This window comes from Bombina bombina, chromosome 7 (genome assembly GCF_027579735.1).
Source record: "Bombina bombina isolate aBomBom1 chromosome 7, aBomBom1.pri, whole genome shotgun sequence".
NCBI classification, from domain to species: Eukaryota; Metazoa; Chordata; class Amphibia; order Anura; family Bombinatoridae; genus Bombina; species Bombina bombina.
Genome location: NC_069505.1, coordinates 514,058,805 through 514,080,457, shown reverse-complemented (window position 1 = coordinate 514,080,457; position 21,653 = coordinate 514,058,805). Strand labels below are relative to the sequence as shown.

The 21,653-nt window shown below is 38.7% G+C and overlaps 1 protein-coding gene across 1 annotated transcript; it reads left to right on the top strand.

The window, feature by feature from the left end:
* The first annotated feature begins 266 nt into the window (after nucleotides 1–266).
* Nucleotides 267–21,544, top strand: LOC128666932 (gastrula zinc finger protein XlCGF17.1). Its single transcript, XM_053721754.1, has 3 exons — nucleotides 267–381; nucleotides 17,507–17,591; nucleotides 20,074–21,544. Exon 3 carries the CDS (start codon nucleotides 20,277–20,279, stop codon nucleotides 21,297–21,299), a length of 1,023 nt encoding a protein of 340 aa, XP_053577729.1. The 5' UTR covers nucleotides 267–381; nucleotides 17,507–17,591; nucleotides 20,074–20,276; the 3' UTR covers nucleotides 21,300–21,544.
* Nucleotides 21,545–21,653: the final 109 nt, after the last annotated feature.

The following is a 21,653-nucleotide window of genomic DNA, read 5'->3' as shown; positions in this document are numbered from 1 at the left end:
ACAAACAACCTATAGACAATCATTCTGAAAACGAAACATTTTGCAGCTTTCTTGTTCTTCTTAATGTGCACTCACAGTGGTTTATGCTGATTGTCATTTATAAGGTAACCACTGTGAGTGTACATTAAGAAGAACAAGAAAGCTGCAAAATGTTTCGTTTTCAGAATGATTGTCTATAGGTTGTTTGTTACATTAAAGTTTAAAAAAAAAAAAAAAAAAAAAAAAAGCTTTGAGTGGAGGTCACATGTTTCCTGTCTAGAGTGGAGCTCCAGTCTGCAGCTAGACCCTTCTCGATTAATTAGAGGAGAAAGCAGTGTGTGTAGCTGAGCCTTCAGTAGCCCTGGTGTACTGCAGTATTAGGCTGTAATTATCTTACAGAGGGTAAGTTACATTTCTATACTTCTGCAATAATAAACTATCCCCATACATAACTGTAGCTAAAGTAATATGGTCCTTTGTTAACATATGTAGTTCCCTTGCTGTCAGTGTCCTTATCCCCTTAATGACCGCAGCACTTTTCCATTTTCTGTCCGTTTGGGACCAAGGCTATTTTTACATTTTTGCGGTGTTTGTGTTTAGCTGTAATTTTCCTCTTACTCATTTACTGTACCCACACATATTATATACCGTTTTTCTCGCCACTAAATGGACTTTCTAATGATACCATTATTTTCATCATATCTTATAATTTATTGTAAAAAAAATTATAAAATATGAGGAAAAATTGAAAAAAACACACTTTTTCTAACTTTGACCCCCAAAATCTGTTACACATCTACAACCACCAAATAACACCCATGCTAAATAGTTTCTATATTTTGTCCTGAGTTTAGAAATACCCAATGTTTACATGTTCTTTGCTTTTTTTGCAAGTTATAGGGCCATAAATACAAGTAGCACTTCGCTATTTCCAAACCACTTTTTTCAAAATTCGCGCTAGTTACATTGGAACCCTGATATCTGTCAGGAATACCTGAATATCCCTTGACATGTATATATTTATTTTTAGTAGACATCCCAAAGTATTGATCTAGGCCCATTTTGGTATATTTCATGCCACCATTTCACCGCCAAATGCGATCAAATACAAAAAATAGTTAACTTTTTCACAAATTTTTTCACAAACTTTCGGTTTCTCACTGAAATCATTTACAAACATTTTGTGCAATTATGGCATAAATGGTTGTAATTTTTTTCTCTGGGATACCCTTTGTTCAGAAATAGCAGACATATATGGCTTTGCCGTTGCTTTTTGGTAATTAGAAGGCCGCTAAATGCCCCTGCGCACCACACGTGTATTATGCCCAGCAGTGAAGGGGTTAATTAAGGAGCATGTAGGAAGCTTTTTGGGGTAATTTTAGCTTTAGTGTAGTGTAGTAGACAACCCAAAGTATTGATCTAGGCCCATTTTGGTATATTTCATGCCACCATATCACCACCAAATGCGAGCAAATAAAAAAAAAAAAACTTTACATTTTTCACAATTTTAGGTTTCTCACTGAAATCATTTACAAACAGCTTGTGCAATTATGGCAATAATGGTTGTAAATGCTTCTCTGGGATCCCCTTTGTTCAGAAATAGCAGACATATATGGCTTTAGCGTTGCTTTTTGGTAATTAGAAGGCCGCTAAATGCCGCTGCGCATCACACGTGTATTATGGCTAGCAGTGAAGGGGTTAATTAGGTAGCTTGTAGGGAGCTTGCAGGGTTAATTTTAGCTTTAGTGTAGAGCTCAGCCTCCCACCTGAAACATCAGACCCCCTGATCCCTCCCAAACAGCTCTCTTCCCTCCCCGACCCCACAATTGTCCCCACCATCTTAAGTACTGGCAGCAACTCTGCCAGTACTAAAATAAAAGGTATATTTAGGCTTTTTTGTTTTTTTTTAAAACATATTTACATATGCTGCTGTGTAGGACCCCCCCTTAGCCCCCAACCTGACTGATCCCCCACCAAACAAATCTCTAACCCTCCCCCTCTGCCTTAATGGGCGCCATCTTGTGTACCAGTTTAGAATAAAAATTTTTTATTTTTTCCCCTTTTCTGTAGTATAGCTCCCCCCCCCACCAAAGACCAACCCCCCCACCCCCTCCTAGATACCTTTGATTTATTTTTTCTAAAACTTAAAATACCCCTTTCTCCCACTTTTATAACAACATATTTTCTGTAGTGTAGTGGTTTCCACCCGCTCCCGCCCCATGCACGCGCCTGCCTCCTCCCGTGCACGCGCGCGCGTCCGTGCGCGCCCCCATCAGCCCTGATCCTTCCCCCTCTACATTACCTGGCCCATCGATGGCCGCCCACCCGCCTCCCAAGTCGGCTCCCACCCACCAATGATACTGGCCATCGTTGTCCGGTGCAGAGAGGGCCACAGAGTGGCTCTCTGCATTGGATGGCCAAGGGGGGTTATTGCAGGATGCCTCGATATCGAGGCATCACTGCAATAACCGGAAAGCGTCTGGAAGCGAGCAGGATCGCTTCCAGCCGCTTTAAACCCCTAATGTCGTACAGGGTACGTCGCTGGTCTTTTAAGACCAGGTTGTGTGCGACGTACCCTGTACGACATGCGTCGTTAAGGGGTTATGCAGTATAATAGGGCTTGACAGAGTAATTTTGTTATAGATACATACATTCCTTTAGAACAGTGTTTCTCAACTCCAGTCCTTAGGACCCTTAAGAGGATATGAAACCCACATTTTTTTCTTGCACGCTTAAGCAACTTTCTAATTTACTCCTATTATCAAATTTTCTTCGTTCTCTTGCTATCTTTATTTTGAATAACAGGAATGTAAAGCTTAGGAGCCGGCCCATTTTAGGTTCAGCACCCTGGATAGCGTTTGCTTATTGGCGACTACATTCAGCCAACCAATAAGCTAGCGTAGTCCAGGTTCTGAACCAACAATGGTCTGGCTCCTAAACTTTACATTCTAGATTTTTAAATAAAGATAGCAAGAGAACAAAGAAAAATTGATAATAGGAGTAAATTAGAAATTTGCTTAAAATTGCATGCTCTGTCTGAATCATGAAAGAAAAAAAATGTGGGTTTAGTATCCCTTTAACAGGCCACATGTTCATACCCCCAACTGTCCCAATTTTTGCGGGACAGTCCCGATTTTAGGTGTCTGTCCCACTGTCCCGGGTTGCTAGCCATCTGTCCCTGTGAAAAAGGTATATTTGTTACTGTGCTGTGAAACTCTATTAAACCTATGAAAAATAAGAGGACTCTCCAACCTCTAAAATACAAAGTTAACAAGTCATCGTATAAAACTGAAGGCATGCTAGTATTATCACCAGGGGTTAGACATCATCACTACCAGAGGTAGGTTATAGAGGTCACTATTACCTGAGGTCAGAGGGTATACAGCCTTCCTACTCCTGCTTAGCCCACACACCATTAATTGTCCACAAATAATCTAACAGGTATATAACCCTGGGAGAGAAAAGCCAGCTGCTTCTGAGTATGTGCCCAATAGAATTTAAAAAAAAATAAAAAAAATGCATGGGGCAATGCGGGACAGATGGCTAGTGAACAAGTTAGAAAAATTTGGTCACAAAAAGAAACCAAACAATTCTGGGATCATAGGCGCTAATGAAAGCTTAAAATAGTGAATTGTAATGTAAATGTGAATGATCTAATAAATATAAATGTGGTGCAACCAAAAAAAATGAATGTGATGCAACAACTAGAGTGATAAATAAAGTGAACGTGACACCAAAATTAAAAAATATATATAATGTGCAGAATCTGCATAAATGTAATAACACTCTAAACAGTATATATATATCTAGACTAAAAGAGAAAAAAAGCTTATCCTATCCTGCACTAACCAATCCCTAACAGTGTAATTGGATATGCTTAGTCTGAAGTGTCAGACCTATTAGAGGCATAAAGAATGTAATATCTCTAACTAATATCAATCATATACTACAACCAAGGAGCATTAAAGGAGTATTTATTTGGAACGACATGAGGAAGTTATATATAACAACCTGATGGATACTCTAACAATTCCTATCATAGTGCACTATGAGATATTCCTACCCGCTGGAAAAATCATATACAAATAAGGAAAGAATAAAACATAAATTAAGTAGAAAACATACAAAGAAATTGCCTGTTATTGAACACAGGTAATTTCAAAATCCCAGATGGTAGTGTAAAAGAGAAATCTTAACAGTTCCCCATCAGATTAATTAGATATATAGAAACTTGGGCCACAAGTGGTTAATTTGATCCATTTTAACTTGATACTTGTAGACAACCTGCAGAGTAGTTATTGTGTTGTTCTGGTTATGCTGAAATTTCATAAAGGCAAAATACCGCCGTAACGATAAGTATAAACCAGTCCTTGGTTTTAAGACACTGTGTGCTGCTGAGCTCTCTACTCCAGTCCCATAGCACCTGGCGGTAGGATTTTCGCGCCTCCCCATTACCTGGGGCTGCTACCTGGATAGTCTGTGTCACCACCTCCGGGGCCCATGCAGTGGAAATTCAACCCACTGACAAGCTGCTGAAAAGGACCCATAACCTGCTTTCAGTTACTTCAGCAATTGCGTTTATTATAAATAATACCACACATAAACAACCATTCCTCCCCTGGGATCATTGCACAAAAAGAAAACAAGAGCGAGAGGTGGTTAATTTGCCTGAAACTTCTCTGGACCAGCCTATGCTTCTGTGTGCCACTACAAACTGCCTTATTTCAAGTCTCCCTACCCCTCCGCTCCCGCTACGCTTGTAAAACTGCACTCGGTGTGCTCACCTTTGATTCTTGAAGGAAGAGGGTCCGGCGGCTTGCTGTGAGAGGTGCCTCTGCTTCCCGGTGATTGCATTGCGACCACATTGCCCCCTCCCCCACCGGTGCTGCGTGGGATGAGGCGTTGAGAGTTGCGGCGGACAGGAGGAGCACATTTGGGGCTGAGTCTTACTGCGGAAGGGCTCTTTGCTCTGTTCTTCCCCCCCTCTCCCACCGTTGCTGCGCGAGAGGGGGCGTGGGGAATCATCGCTGCATACAGGACCGCTGAATACCGGGCTGTCTGGTGGGGGTCCTTTCTGGCGTCTTCCTGCCACTTGGATCCGCTGCAGCCTCGCTGGTCTCCCCCGCCGGCTAGTTACATAAGGAAAACCGGGCAGCGGAGGAGAAGGTGAGTCTCTTTGGTTGGGGACACGGTTCTCCAGGTGGAAAGAGGAACTTGGGGCCATATAGAATGAAGCAGGCATATCTTACCCCCGCATGAGAACGAGCACATAAATAATTCAATATAAAGAAAGGGAAGACAGGGGAGGAATAACACAACTGAGAATAACAAAAATATTTTTGTGTAAGCCTGTACAACCTTGTGCTGGGACATATCGAAGCAAAGGGGAAGAAAAGAGAAGAAAGCAAAAGTTTTTTTTGGCATTTTTACATGGGGGAACACAGAGAAAGGTGGAACAAAGTATCAGCTTACCATCTTGGCTACCTCTTTGGTTCTGAAAGGCTACATTGTTAAATATTGGGGTCTTGTGTACATAAAGTCCTTTCTTTATCTCTGATTTAATAGAGGACATATATTGTATTTGGACAATCACCCAGAGAACTTTTGTTATCCAGCTCAGAGGACCCTAAGCACATGTTTCCAGCACATGTGGAGGTCAAGAAGAATTTTTGGCTAGGAAGTTAACTCTTATTGCTTGTAATTATTATATATTTTGCACTTTGAAACAACTTTCACTTACTCATCTATTTATGTAACATTGCCTATAGAGGCAAAAATAGAAGTTGTTGAGTTGATCTAAAATTGTAACAATAATCCTTAATATTAGTGGCAAAATTGTAATTGATAAATAAGTGTATAGGCTTGCCATTACTGACAACGAAACTATACTCTTTAAAAGAATCATTATGGTTTAGAGGTCTAAATAAGTACTAAAGTTTATAGCACGTAAACATATCCATTAAGTCAAACAACAAAGTCTCTGTGTGTGGAATTTGTTTATTTATTGTATTTATACTGAGATCAAAGAGTGATTTTACTTCCTTTTATAATTGGTCATTTATGGGGATTGAGATGAATTGTTATAACTAAAGCTCTCCTCTCCACCTTTGTATTTGTAGATTATCTATAAGGCTTAGGAGTGGGCGGGGAAAATTGTTAATACCCTGCTTTCAACTGATCACAATATTTTTTACTCCCTAGATTTCCGTATAAGGACATAATTCTATACTTTTGTCTAAAAGGTTCTTACCCCCCACTCTTCTTCTATATAACAATAGACTGGGGAGGGGGAGGGGAGCAAAATAAAAAAGAGAGGAGTCATAGTAAGCCTTAATTGGGTTGTAAAACTTACGCTTGAAAGCTTGTCTAAATTAACAAAGGTATAGCTCCTTTCTTAACCCTCTAGGATTAGAAACACCCAATATTCTGGGGTTGAAAGATAGTATCTTAGATTTTTTGGTTACTCTCTTCCTTGAAACAGAAATTATTCTGTCTGGTATAGAATTAAGACTGCTCGTTAACCTTAGACAACACAAAGGGTTAGTACCAACAAAACTTAAATGGGGGGAAGAAGCCTAGCTTGGGGCCAATTGAGATAAAGAGGAATCTTCACCAGGTACTACAATAAGTTTATTCTAATTTACTGCCAACCATAAACCTATACTTTTCATACGCTTCACATAAGTATAAGGTACAGCTAACTTACCTGTACCACTCACTATAAATCACATTACTAACGGGCTCTGAGCTCCTTGCACTTTTTGGGCACTTGGAGCCCCTTGACACAAGTCCCCCACTTCTCTTGCACTGGCACAACCTCACTTTCTTTTCATTAACAATCTTAACACTACATAACACATTTATAATTCCTGTCCCCTTTTTTTTCCCCTTTTTTTTATTGCACTCCACCTTACTCACAATCACGTGGTACATGGATAAATTTCTTTCTAACTCTCTTAAAACCCCTTCCCCAAATATGGCAGGGAGGCATAGAGACAGGAAACTCAAGAATACACAGGACCCAGTTGCTGAACATCAAACAAATCCTATTAATGTTGCAGCAATACCAGAAATTCTCAACATGCAGACACTAGTGACTAATATCGCGGAGGCACTTGCCCCTAAATTTGAGTTACTTAAATCTGAAATCAGACAAGATATTTCCTTTTTTAACTCAAGAGGTAAGGCAGTTCTCGAATAGACTGCAGGAAGTAGAGCAGAGGGTCTCAGATTTGGAAGATCAAGCAATTTCACATAGTACCAAAATTGAGACCTCAACTAAAAATTTACAAAAAATGATGGATAGGTTAGAGGACCTTGAAAACCATTCCAGGTGGAATAATTTAAGAATAATTGGTCTTCCTGAAAGCAAACGATTTGAAAATCTTGATACCTTTATATCCGACACACTCACTAAAGCTTTAAAGATCCCTTTCACACACCCACCGATTATAGTTGAAAGAGCCCACAGAATAGGTGCTCCCCGCTCAGACAGTAACAATAGTAGTAGACCTCGACCTGTAATCGCAAGACTACTTAACTATAAAGATAAAGATTTACTACTGCAGTATTTTCGAAAAAATCAACCAATTATGATAGAGGATAATAGAATCCTGATTTTTCAAGATTTTTCAGCAGATACAGCCTTAAAGAGAAGAGAGCTGGCCCCGATCTGTTCTAAATTCATCCAACAGGGGTATAGGGCAGCCCTGATTTATCCCTCAAAACCTAAAGTGGTAGTAAAGGGGACAACACATATTATTGAGGATGGCCAAATTGCAGAAAATATTTTTAAGACCCTAGACACATAAACACACGTTATAACTTAGGTTATGTTTTTTTTAACACCTCTGAAGACAGGTGTATGGCGAAGGCAGCTATAGGATTGGGGATTGGGAATCCCCTTCTTCTTTTTTTTTTGCGGTGTTTTTTTTTTTTTTTTTTTTTTTCTCTCCTCTTCACCCACCCGGCTCTCCCCCCCCCTGCTCCCCTAGCCTTCTCTATCTCCTTCTCATGTCTTAGAGAAACATGAGCATAAACTAGATAATTTTAAAATTGTATCTTGGAACGTAGGGGGAATTTCTTCCCCCATTAAACGGAAGGCAATTCTGTCACATTTACGGAAAGCCCAAGCTGATATTGGTCTTATACAGGAAACTCACTTAAATTTAGAGGAATCACTAAAATTAAAATCATCCTGGGTAAAAGAAGTTCTTGTGGCTCCGAGTTCGGGAAAGAAAAGGGGGGTTGCAATACTTATAGGTAAAAGAGTCCAAGTGGAGATTTTACACTCTGAGGCCGACCCCGGGGAGAGGTATGTCGTGGTTAAACTGAAAATAGGTCAGGCAAAATATACAATCTGTAACATTTATGGCCCGAATAAAACTGATCCTGAGTTTTGGGATCTACTACAAGCCAAGCTCCTTCTTAGTACCGAAGGCCACCTAATCCTGGGGGGGGGGACTTCAATATGGCCCCACAATGTCCTATAGACAGACTCAGAAGAGACACTAAGCTTTTGAAACAAAAGATAGATAGCCTTGATTTTAAAGTGATTAATAAAATTAAACAGATCCTCTCTTTATGAAACATCTGGAGATCTCAGAATCCTGATACCCAAGATTTCACATGTCTATCTAAGGCTCATAAAACTCTATCTAGGATTGACTTGTTTTTAATCAACGATCGTCTAAGTTCCGCAAAGGTAAAATCAGAGATAATGCCAATTTTTTTGTCAGATCACGGGCCTATTTCCCTCGAAATTAATTTTGCTCAACCGAGACTAAAGACCTTTGCGATTCTTTTTTCCTTATTATTTTTTCACTGATTTGAAGTTTAAGGAGTGGCTTAGGAATAAATTTAAGGAATATGCTCAGTTTAACAATAACTATGTGGAACGTACAGATATCTTCTGGGAAACTGCTAAAGCAGTCCTCAGAGGGGAAATTACTGCATATTCCGCTATTCAAAACAAGAGAAGGAAGGCAAGAGAGAAGGAAGTCTGTAACTCAGTGATCAATTCCTATAATCTTTATTTACTTGAGAGAATTCCCCTAAATTGGGCAAGATATATACGAGCCAAAGCCGCAAGAGATACTTTCTATTTAACTCAGGAAACTCACAACGAGCTTAGATTGCAAGCCAAATTGCATAGATTTGGCAATAAGTCTGGTAAAATGTTAGCCAAATTAATTAAGAACGAGAACAAAAAATCCAATATTGACAAAATCCAGCATAATGGGAAGTACCTATCTAAGCCTGAAGAAATTTCAAGTACGTTCCATCAATATTTTCAACAACTTTACACTAGCAAGGAGTTTGACATAGAGAAAGCGACTGAATTTTGCAGTAAAATCACATTCCCTATGGCTACTTCTGAAGCAATTGTCAGACTTAACTCTCCTATTACAAGGGAAGAAATTGAAAAAACAATCACCAAACTCTCTCTTAACAAGGCGGCTGGGCCGGATGGATTGCCCAATGAGTTCTACAAAATGTTATCATCAGAGATAGTCTCTTACTTGGGCAATTTGTATAATGATATCTTTATTAATAATAAACAGGCTACATCTTCTTTCTCATCTTCATTTACCACTTTGATTTTAAAAGAGGGGAAGGACCCTACACGCAAAGAGTCTTACAGACCAATTGCACTGTTAAATTCGGACTACAAAATCCTTTCATCTATCTTAGCAACTAGGCTTCAGTCTATCCTATCCAAAGTAATCCATCCGGACCAAGCTGGCTTTCTTAATAATCGCAACTCTTCAGCAAAAATTAGGGAATTACTTGTTACTATGGAATATATCCAGGGAGTGTCTCCACAGGGGGTGGGGAAGGAGGACTCCCCGGACCTGGCCATTTTGTCAATTGATGCGGAAAAAGCTTTTTACTTAGTAACTCATAAACATATGATCTTCTCCTTAACAAAGTTTGGGATTGAGGGCAATCTCCCTAAGTTTGTGGAGAATTTATATAATCAATCTTTTACAAGCCTGATTATTAACAATGACATCTCCCCCCCCCAATTGCATTGAATAGGGGCACTCGCCAGGGTTGTCCTCTTTCCCCGCTCCTTTTCGATGTAGCTATAGAACCTTTGGCAATTAGGATTAGGAGCTCGCTGGAGGGTATAAAAATCCGAAATCATGAAATGAAAATAGGACTATATGCAGACGATTTACTTGTCTATCTCTCCAACACAGCACAAAATATCCCAAAGCTCTTGCAGATCACTGATCACTTTGTCGCATTTTCAGGGTATAAAGTAAATGCCACAAAATCTGAACTAATCTGGCTTAGGAAAAACACGAGCAGTAATGCAGATTTACCTTTCAGAGTGGTAACGGAATCAATGAAATACTTAGGAATCAATATTCCAATCAATTTAAGAGATCTATATAAAGTAAATATAACCCCAATGTTAGTATATGTCAAAGAAAGGCTCAAGGCTTGGCAAAACCTACCACTTTAAATATCTGGTCGGTCAGCCTTATTCAAAATCGTACTCCTTCCAAAGCTGCTTTACATCCTACAGAACGTCCCAGTAATCCTATTAGAAAAAGATGTACGGTCAATGAACTCATCAATTGGGCAATTTATCTGGCAGGGGAAAAGATCTAAGATAGCCCTTTCTAAACTGACAGTGCCAAGAGAGTTGGGAGGCTTGGCATTGCCACATTTAAGATCCTATAATCTTTGTTTCCTAGCCCGCATAGTAGCGGACTGGATTTCTTCCAAGAACTATGTTCTAAACAATGAACTCGAACTAAACATATGTGAACCGTATTCACCAATAGCTCTGGCGCACTTGGAACCTAGAGATCTCCCAATAAGCATTAAATAACTTAAATTTATTTTGAATCCGCTTAAAACATGGTCCAAACTAACCAAATCTCTGTCAATAAGTTCTATAGCATCAAAATACCTTCCTTTAACTAGAAACCCGAATTTCCAACCAGGCTTGGACTCATCAGTCTTTAATAGATGGCACAACAATGGTTTGGATAGGGTTATTTACTTAGTTGACCAGGATAGAAAGTGTGTCAAATCCTTTGAAGAGCTGAGGAGTGAATTCAATTTGCCAAACAAAGATTTTTACGCATATCTGCAGATAAGGCATTATGTTGTAGATCTTGCACATAAGGTTGGCTGGAGCTGGACCTTGGGCAAATTAGAAAATTGGTTAATAATAACTAAAAACTGCTCCATGTCCATTGCTCCTTGCTATTATATGTTGGGCCTTAGCAGAGGCTCCCCTATTATGGAGAATCTGGCCCTGACTTGGAATACCCTAATTCCACATAGTAACAATGAACCCAAAACCATTCAACTTTCATTGAACAAAGTAATAAAAACGACTCTTTCTTCCAATTGGTGAGATGCTCATCTGAAACTTTTGCACAGGGCATACTTTACCCCGGAAAGGGGCCTCAGAGTCCGAAATCAGGAATTTAATAAATGCCCCAAATGTTCTTATTTAGCTGCTGATCTAATTCATATGTTTTGGCATTGCCCTAGACTGAGAAACTTATGAAGCAAGCTAGAATACTGGCTTAAGAATAAACTTAAAATTGAACTAATAGTTTTTTCATTGTTCCAGATCATACTTTGTCTAAAATCTGAAGATGGATGCCAGCCTAATGAGAAACTAGTTAACTTGTCTATTTTAGCTACTAGATATTTGGTATGCAAAAAATGGAAATCGAGATCAACACCAACCATCTCCGAAATTAGGAATCACTTAAAGAAACAATGCGTTTTAGAACAAAAAAATACCAACATAGATAACAAACTTGATGTAAGGAAATTCTTTGATAAATGGGCACCGTTCATTAAGATCTTCCCTGAGAGAGAAATTGATTATTTGATCTCTCCATTTAAGAACTCGGAGATAGTCCTATTGGGCATATGGTGATCCAGTGAGGGTTAGAGAGAATCGGGATCTCCTCCTCCCCCCCCTTTCCCCTTATCCCTTCCCCTCCTCCCCCCCCTTTTTTTTTTGTTGTGTTTCTTTTCTTTTTCCTTTTTTTTTTTTTTTCTCCTTCCTTCATATATACAATTAAAAACCCCAACAATGAGTAATGAGTAAATAGACAGATAGTTCAGTTCAACCTACTGTGTATATGACGTGTAATATATATTTCATGTTTGTCTGATATTGTTTTCTTTTTTTTTACATGTCCGTTAACTGAAATATTTCATTCTCTCTGTTATCATGGATCTTGTATTCATTGCTGGATATAAATAAATAATAATAAAAAAAAAATGTATATTCTGTCTAAAACATGAATGTCTATGCATGATTTAGACAGAGTATACAATTTTAAACAACTTTCCAATTCATAACTTTACTGTCCCTTAAAAAGGGAAGGGGGTAGGTAGTCTTTAAAAGAAGGGAGTAGGGAGTTTATAGTCCAAAAGTGGGAGAGGGTACCTAGTCTTAAAGTGGCAGGTATTAGGTGGTGAATAATCTAAAGGGGGCAGAAGTAAATAGTTTTAAAGGGCAGGGGTTTAGGGCCAGATGATCTTAAATTGGCAGGGGGTCAGGTAGACTTAATGGGTTGGGTGTTCCTCAAAGGAAAAGATGATAGGTTATCTTAAGGGGCAGAGAGTTAATAGCCTTAACAGGGATAAGGGGTAGGTGTAAACAATCTTAGAAGACAGGGGGTAGTACATATTAATGGGGCAGGGAATAAAGAGTTTGATCAATTTAAAGGGATAATGGTTATATAGTCTCAAAGGGGAAGTAGTTAAGGGATGGATTTAAAATTGCTGTCTGTGTCACTGGCATTAAGGGGGATTAAAATTCCTTTTTTGAGTGACTGGTATCAGGGGGTTACAGCTAAAGACTACCCCCTTCCCCTTAAAGACTATCCCCCCTTGAAGACTGCCTAATCTCTGCCTCATGAAGACTTTCACCCTATCCCTTTAAGACGACCTTTGCCTACACCTTTTTAAACTATTTGCCCGTACATTTTTTTTAGAATATCTTCCCTGCCTTTTAGGACTATTTGTCCTTTAAGAACACCTGCCCCTATATGACTCCACCCCTCTACCCTCGCTCTTAAGACTACCCCCTGCCTCTTGAAGACTGCCTGATTATCTGCCCTTTTAAGATTATATACCCCTACTCCTGCCCTTTAAGACTACCTGATCCCCGGCCTCTTTAAGTCTACTTGACCCCCTAACCTTTTGCACCTTAAAGACCTCTTCTCTTTAAGACTATTTCTTCTATCCATTTAAGACCATATTTCCCTACACCTTTAAAACAATCTCCCTCTATCCCTTTTAGAATACCTATCCCCTAACTCCTGCCCCTTAAAAGCTATATACCTCCTACCCCATTACATTTATTAACCCCTGAACTTTCTGTCCTGTAAGATGTATTCCCCTATCTACCTCCTACTTTGTCCATTTGACTACCTGACCCCTGCCCTTTAAAAAATATTTACCCTATACTCCTGCTCTTTAATATTACCTGGCCGCCTGCCCATTTAAGATTATATAACCAATACACCTTTCTCTTTTATATTACCTAATCCCCTGCCTCTTTAAGTCTACCAGACCCCTTAGTTCTAAATTCTGCCCCTTTTAGACAACCTGACCCTTTTCCCCTTTAAGAACACCTGCTTTCCCTTTAAATTGAAATAACTTTTTATTGAAAATTTAGTAACATACAAATAATACAACATCAGTTACAATCTCATTATATTGGAAACAAATGGCACTCTGTCAGAATACAGTTTAATATATTAACCATGCGGGGGTACATTCGTATACTTCTGCTCTAGCTAGTGTGAGATTGATATTTCCAATACAGCCCTCCTTGGCTCTTACATTTGTATTCTCACTGAAGAATAGCATATATGTTTAATGAGTTGTAACAAAAATGAACAAAATTAACCTAAACCACATAAGAAAAACTTTGTCACCTTATTATTTACAGAGTTGCCCACATAGAATTAGATAATTGTATGCTTTATATCTCTAGAGCTTATTTCACTGACAGTTCCCTGCGTGTGCTACCTAACCTTATTCTCATTGTGGAATTACTCTTGTCTGACTCTCCAAACTTTCCCCCAATCCGCGTAATGAGAACAATGTTTTTGCTTAATAAGTTGCTTAATAACTTAGAAATATTTGACCATATAGCTCTAACTCCTGGGCACTCCCACCACATGTGAAGATAGATACCAATTGCCCCACATCCCCTGTAACAACATCTAGAACCTCCATTAGGCAAATGAGACGTTTCGAGGGGTGTGAGATACCACCTGAAAGAGGTCTTTATGGTATTTTCCCCTGAGATCTGCGCTAAGTAATCACCTACACGATTGCAACATTTGTTTATTCCCAAACTTCTATATCCTCCTCTCTCGCCAGATTTACTTTCCATTTACAAACAACCGGGATTTTGTGATGTTTCTAGCCTCTTGAATACAAATGTATAATTGTGATATAGCTTGTTTTGATTTGTCTTGAGAGCAGCATATACGTTCCAGTGTCGTAGTTTGATGTTTTGTGGTGTCTGAGAGGTAACTCCTTATAGCTGTGGTGATCTGCAAGTATAAAACCAGTGCAAGGGCAAATCATTTAGTTTAAGTTGTAGTTGGGCGTATGTTATAGGATTTCCATTTGAAGTAAAATATGCTACCCTGTAGAGTCCCTTAGTTTCCCACTTATATACTAGGTTTCTACAATCTTCTGGTATAATACATTTTAGAGGGATTAGAATGGATTAAGCCGGCAATAATTTTAATTTTTTGGTCATGGATACCCATAATTGTTTTGATATTTCAGTGATCCCTGATTTACTCTCTCTTCCTGCTCCTCTCCTACCCCAAATAATTTTCCCCGGGGACTCATAGCCCCCCAGATGGGATTCTAATCCCGGCCAAATTATATTGGCCCCCCTTTTATCAAGTAGTGAAAGTTGTGCTAATCTCGCCGCATAATAATAGTTCCAAAGATTTGGTGCCCCCACTCCCCCTAATTGTCTGTGTCTTGTTAAGACTTGAAAGGGTATTCTACCTTGCTTTTTACCTCTGAGAAACCCGTTCAAAGCTGATTGTAGCGCGTCGATGTCTGGTTTGTGCAATTTGATTGGTAGAGCTCTAAATAAGTACATCAATCTTGGTAGTACATTCATCTTTAGAGAGGTCAGTCTGCCATACCAGGAGAAGTTTGCCTTCTGCCATTTATTAATATCTGCCCTGATTGTTTGGTATAATAGAGTATAATTTGCCTTATACAAGAGTGTAGAGTGAGTGGTTAACTTTATCCCCAAATATTGGATTAAGTTTTTGGCCCATATAAAATCAAAGTTGGTCTCTATAATTTTTGCTGTAATCTTGGGTAGTGCGATTGGGAGAGCTTCATATTTATCTCTATTAATTTTGTATCCCAAAATAACCGAAAAGTCCTCCAGGGTCGAGAAAAGATTGGGAAGCGATATCAACGGTCTTGTCAGGGTTAGTAAAACGTAATCTGCAAATAAAGTAATATTGTGGTTAAAGGGACCAGTCTCTAGACCTGTAATGTCTGGAGAATTTCTTATTGTAATTGCAAGTGGTTCTATACATAGAGCAAACAGGAGGGGGCCTAATTTCTCTTTAAGACTCCTCTTACCCTTTAAAGATTCTTTCCTACCATTTTAATTAGTTTCCTCATACTCCTTTAAAACTATCTTCCTCTACACCTTTTAAGAAAATCTACTCCCTTTAGATTATCTACCCCCTAACTCTTCTCCCTTTAAAAATGCATATCCCTACCCCTTTTACTATAAACCCCAATTGCCTGCCCATGTAAGACTACCTTCCCTTTTTATCCCCCTGACCCCTTAAGACAACCTTACCCATACTCCCACCCCCTTTAAGACTACTTGACCATATCCCCTGCCCCTTTAAGACTATCTAGCCCTAACACTGCTCATTTAAGACTCCCTGACCCCTAAGACCTCTTCATTTGAAACGGTCATTCCTTTGAATTGTCATTCTATTGAAATACTTTTACATTTTTAAGTGTCACTCCTTTTGAAATATATTTTTTCATCTTTGTAGGTGTCACTCTTTTGATACAAAATTTATGTCACTATTTTGTTATGTCGCTCCTTTGAGCTTTTACTCCTTTAAATGGACACCCAAAAGGTAATGCACTTGCACTTTGTAATCATGGTCTTTCAGCAAATGATCACTTAAGATCTATGCATTGTATTGTGTTGCCAGGTCACTTGTGTAATGTTTCTCCTAACATCTAAAACTAAATACAATTGAAAGCTATTTTTATATGAAACAATAAATACATACACACACAATTCGTTTGGAGCACATTCACACAAATATATTTACATAAAAAGTTTCAGAATTTTCAAAAGGTTTAACTTGAACTCTGACTTAAGCTTTTTACCACCATATCCTATAATATAAAAGGCCAAGTGTGTTTGTCCGAAGCTGTCATGCGCAGTAGAGACAGCACGAGGACAAACACACCTGGCCTTTGAGTCCTACTCCCTTCCCTAGCTGATCTGCGGCAGAAGTGGGCAGGGCCGGGCGTGAGCGTGAATAGCTGGGAAGGGGGCGTGGTCGGACGTGAAGTGGGCGTGTGACAGGGGAGGGAGAGAGATAGGGGGAGAAAGAGAGGGGGAGAGAGAGCGCAAAAGAGATGGGGGAGAGAGAGCTCAAAAAGAGAGGGGGGAGAGAGCGCAAAAGAGATGGGGGGGGGAGAGCGCAAAAGAGAGGGGGAGAGAGAGAGCGCAAAAGAGAGGGGGAGAGAGAGAGCGCTTAAAAGAGAGGGGGAGAAAGAGAGCGCAAAAGAGAGGGGGGAGAGGGGGGAGAGAGCGCACAAGAGATGGGGAGAGAGAGAGCGCAAAAGAGATGGGGGAGAGAGATAGAGCAAAAGAGAGGGGGGAGAGAGAGAGCCGCAAAAGAGGAGGGGGAGAGAGAGAGCGTGCAAAAGAGAGGGGGAGAAGAGAGAGCGCAAAAGAGGGGGGGGGGGGGGGAGAGAGCGTGCAAAAGAGAGGGGGAGAAAGAGAGCGCAAAAAGAGGGGGGGGGGGAGAGAGCACAAAAGAGATGGGGGAGAGAGAGAGCGTAAAAGAGATGGGGGAGAGAGAGAGCGCAAAAGAGATGGGGGAGAGAGAGAGTGCAAAAGAGATGGGGTAGAGAGAGAGCACAAAAGAGAGGGGGGAGAGAGAGAGCGCAAAAGAGAGGGGGGAGAGAGAGAACTCAAAAGAGAGGGGGGAGAGCTCAAAAGAGAAGGGGAGAGAGAGGGCAAAAGAGAGGGGGGAGAGAGAGAGAGCAAAAGAGAGGGGGAGGGAGAGAGCGCAAGGGGTGGGACTGCTGTACTGCAAAAAATGGCCTGTGTAGGACTAGTATTATATATAAGAGAGAGAGAAGAAAGTAAATATATATTTTGTTTACTAGTCAGGGAGAAAAGTTACTAGTCTACTTTAAAGAACTGCTGATCTGTGTTTTTTCCTACTTTAAGTACTATATGATCTAAATTATGGTGCCATTTATTTCCCAAGAGGAAGAGAAGAAATGCTTAAAATTGGAAGAGGAGAAGCTGTGCAACAATGTGAAGATAGAGGAGGAGCAGATTGTCAAGCCACTGGGTAAGAAACATATTGTTATTATGGGACAAAGCAGGAGGTAGAAGGCACATAGGTGGGATCCTGGTGTGGTCAAATGGGGGGAGATGTCACAGCAAGTGCTGTTAGTCAGGCATGAAACACATAATGAGAAAGGTCTGTTGACCTAGTACCACTGTTATCTGTTTTTATTCATCTCCTTACATTATTGGCATTGGGCTTCTATGCTGATTAGCATGTTGCAGGTTCTGGATCCTGCAGGGATCACTTTAGCTTTTCTCGGGATATACAAAAAAAAACACATTTTCAGTGTTAATTTACAGGAATGTGGAGAAAATAAATAAATAAGTACTAGTTTGTCTCTCATTATTGAAGTCCAAGTATGAACTCTCTTGCATTGCCAGCGTAAGCGCCATATTCAGAACTGTAGCAGTCAACTATTTAGAGCAAATAAACAAAGACTTCGTACTTGAACCAGTTAGAGGTTAAAAATCCACCATATAAAACCAAATGGAGCAATTTATTATACAAACAAAAAATAGTTTTTGACACATTTATAGCATAAAAGTTTCTCAAAGATCAACCGAGCTGAACAGTGGAGCCTCACAGATGGATACTGTACTGATTTAGATTGAATTCAGTGATATGTTGTTAAAGGGACACTCAAATCAAAATTAAACTTTTATTATTGAGATAGAGCAGCAATTTCAGTTTACTGCCATTAACAAAATGTGCGCAGTCTTTTTATATTTAGACTTTTTGAGTCACCAGTTCCTACTGAGCATGTGCAAGAAATCACAGAATATACTATATGCATTTGTGATTGGCTGATGGCTGTCACATGATACAGGAGGAGTGAAAATAGAGTTAACTTTGAAATCTGTCAGAAAAAAATCTACTACTCATTTGAAGTTCAGGCTAAGTGTTATTATTGCATTATCTTTTTATCATAGATTTGATGCATTTGTTTATTATGCAAATTGACTGTATTTATTGGTCCTTTAAATGGGCCACCATTTTAATGGGATTGATTTATGCTCAACGTAATATATTAAGATTTGTATAGGTTGAACTCTATGGACTTCTGTCTTTTTTTAACCTCATCTACAATGTCACTATGGTTCCACCCATTACCCTTAGGGAGACTTTCTTTTGTTAAGAAGTAAATCTAGATGGGCTCATATGGGCTTAGGAGCATGCGTGTGTGTTTAGAACTCTACGGCTGCAGTGTTTTGAAACATTGTTTGTAGCAGTGTTATACATAGTTGCTAACACTGCTGCCAGACATTGATGAAGACGTGCACACTTCTGAGCTCCTATAAATCTACCTAAATTTACTCTTAAATAAAGGATACTAAGAAAACAAAGAATATTTGAAAATAGAAGCAAATTGAAAAGTTGTTAAAAATTGCATGTTCTATCTAAATTGTGAAAGTTTTAAGTTTTGACTTTACTGTCCCTTTAACATTTTAATTAATTGCTTGAGCAGGTATCGTTTCAATGTGGTGATACTGCTTGCTAAGGCCATATAATTTGAATGGGATTTCAGTGTGTTTTGTCCATGTTCCAGTCGAAACATTTGTTAGGGTACTTTAATTCATAAATTCGCTGTCTGGGGGTTTATCAAGTCCTTTTAGCTGTGGAATTCAGTGAGTGAAAAATTGTGCTATTAAATATCAATATTTTGAATTGTAATCAGAAAAAACAGGACTGGGGAATGTCCAGTGTAGAACCATTTTTCAACAAATTAAAGGGACATAAAACAAGTTATGATAGAGACAAAATATAATAAGATATACTTTAATTACTTTACCTACAAATGAATACTGCAGTGCCTCACCATTAACCCTTTCTTTTTAGTTTCTGAATTGTAAAGCTCTAACTCCCCCCACACATTTCCTTCTTTGGCTGTATCTATATCTTTTGGTAGAATGCAAAAGTGCATAGGGATTATCTGCTGGAGCATGCCTAGAAGCTGTGAACTCCGTTGAAATACAATGCCTATAAGAGGGGTGGAGTTTTTTGCTTTATTATTATTTTAAAATACTTGCCAGCAATTTTTAAAACATTTTTTAATGCAAACTATTTTTAATTAATTAGCCCTTTTAGGATATGCACAGATCTCAACCTGTTTTATGTCCCTTTAATAATGTAAAAAGTGCTGCTGCTGAAAATGCCTGTGATTTTATCGATGTTGGTTTCATTAGCAGCTGTTAGCGTGCAGATAATTATAAAATGAGTGCTTATGATCAACCCCTAAATTTAATAACAGACATAAATAGAAACATTATTTTTAAACTGTACACTCTATGAATCATGGAGTTTTTAATTTGTGGCTTTACATGTCTCTGAAACTGGAATTCTGAGGAATTGAAATTGTATTACATTAATTGATTACATATTGTTAATAGAATTATGACATTAAATTAAAAAAATACATTTAGATAACACAAATAATTTGTTATTAGTATGTTTTTATAATCTCAGTGCATTTGTTTTACTGCAGATGGATCCATTTCCAGGAACCCTCCTGAAGCATGCTGCTTCTCCCTTAAGTACAGGAATACAGAGAGAAAAAATATTGGTGATTCACAGTGTTCTCAAGAAACTAGTTATTATATTAATAACACATCTGGTAACAATGTGACAAAATCTGTAATAAAAACTGAAATAAACTCAAGTGAAGAAGAAAGTTCAATAGAACCAAATATGTTTAATCATATGGAAGACAAAGGGACAGATTGTACCGATATGCATGTTGCACAGGATATCCAACAAAGTACCAAAGGACAGAATGTTCACCTTTCAATAACGACATATAAATGCAATAAAAATTATATGACAAGTAAGAAGCAATCTAAATATAATCGTAAGACAGCAAGACGACTTTTTAATTGCTCTGAATGCCAGAAATGTTTCAATAGTAATATAAGTCTGGCCAGGCATGAGGCAATTCACAGGGGTGAAAAACAATTTGCATGTACAGAGTGTGGAAAAAGTTTTACTCAGAATTCATATCTAGTGGCACATCAGAGATTTCATACAGGTGAAAAACCCTTCGCGTGTTCTGAATGCAACAAATCTTTTAGTCGAAGCTCTGATTTGGTTGCTCATCAGAGAATACATACTGCAGAAAAACCTTTTGTGTGTTCAGACTGTGGGAAATCATTCAATCGAACCTCTTCCCTATTAATACACCAGAGAATTCACACCGGTGAGAAACCTTTTGTGTGTTCTGAATGTGGGAAATGTTTTAGTCAGAACGCCACCCTTGTAAGGCATCAAATTTCTCATACAGGAGAAAAGACGTTTATATGTTCTCAATGTGGAAAAAGTTTCATCCACAGTTCACATCTCCTTAGGCATCAGAGACTTCACACAGAGAAACCCTTTTCGTGTTCTGAATGTGGGAAGTTTTTCAAAGAAAATACGAAGCTTATTACACACCAAAGAATTCACAGGGGAGAGAAAGCACATGTATGTTCTGAGTGTGGAAAATCTTTTTACCGTATCTCCACTCTCCATAGGCATAAGAGGATTCATACTGGAGATAAACCATTTAAGTGTCCTGAATGCTCAAAAAGTTTTAGCCAGAACTCTCAACTAGTTAGTCACAGAAGAATTCACACAGGAGAGAAACCTTTTCAATGTGTTGATTGTGGGGACAGTTTTAGGCAAAACTCACAACTAATGAGTCATAAGAAAATTCACATGACAAAGCTCGAACTTTAGATGCAAATTCTTAAAATACTAAATATAATAGCTGTGCTAGTTACATAGTAATGTAACTCCAACGTCACAATTAGACCTCTGATTAGATTAACAGTCTACTATACTGCCAATTCTAAGTGTTATATTCCTGCACATCCTATACATTTGTAAATAACTTTTAACATTAGAAAATTCATGCAAATTAGGTTGTACAGTTGAAATGAAACAGGCATTGTATCATGGTAATAAAATAGTTTTAATTAGCATTTGTCATACTATATTTAATGCACATATTTTGATATTGTGATGTGTAATTGTCATACACTGCTTTATTGCTTTGTTTCTAAGAATTATTTTATTTTTTTCAAATCAGCT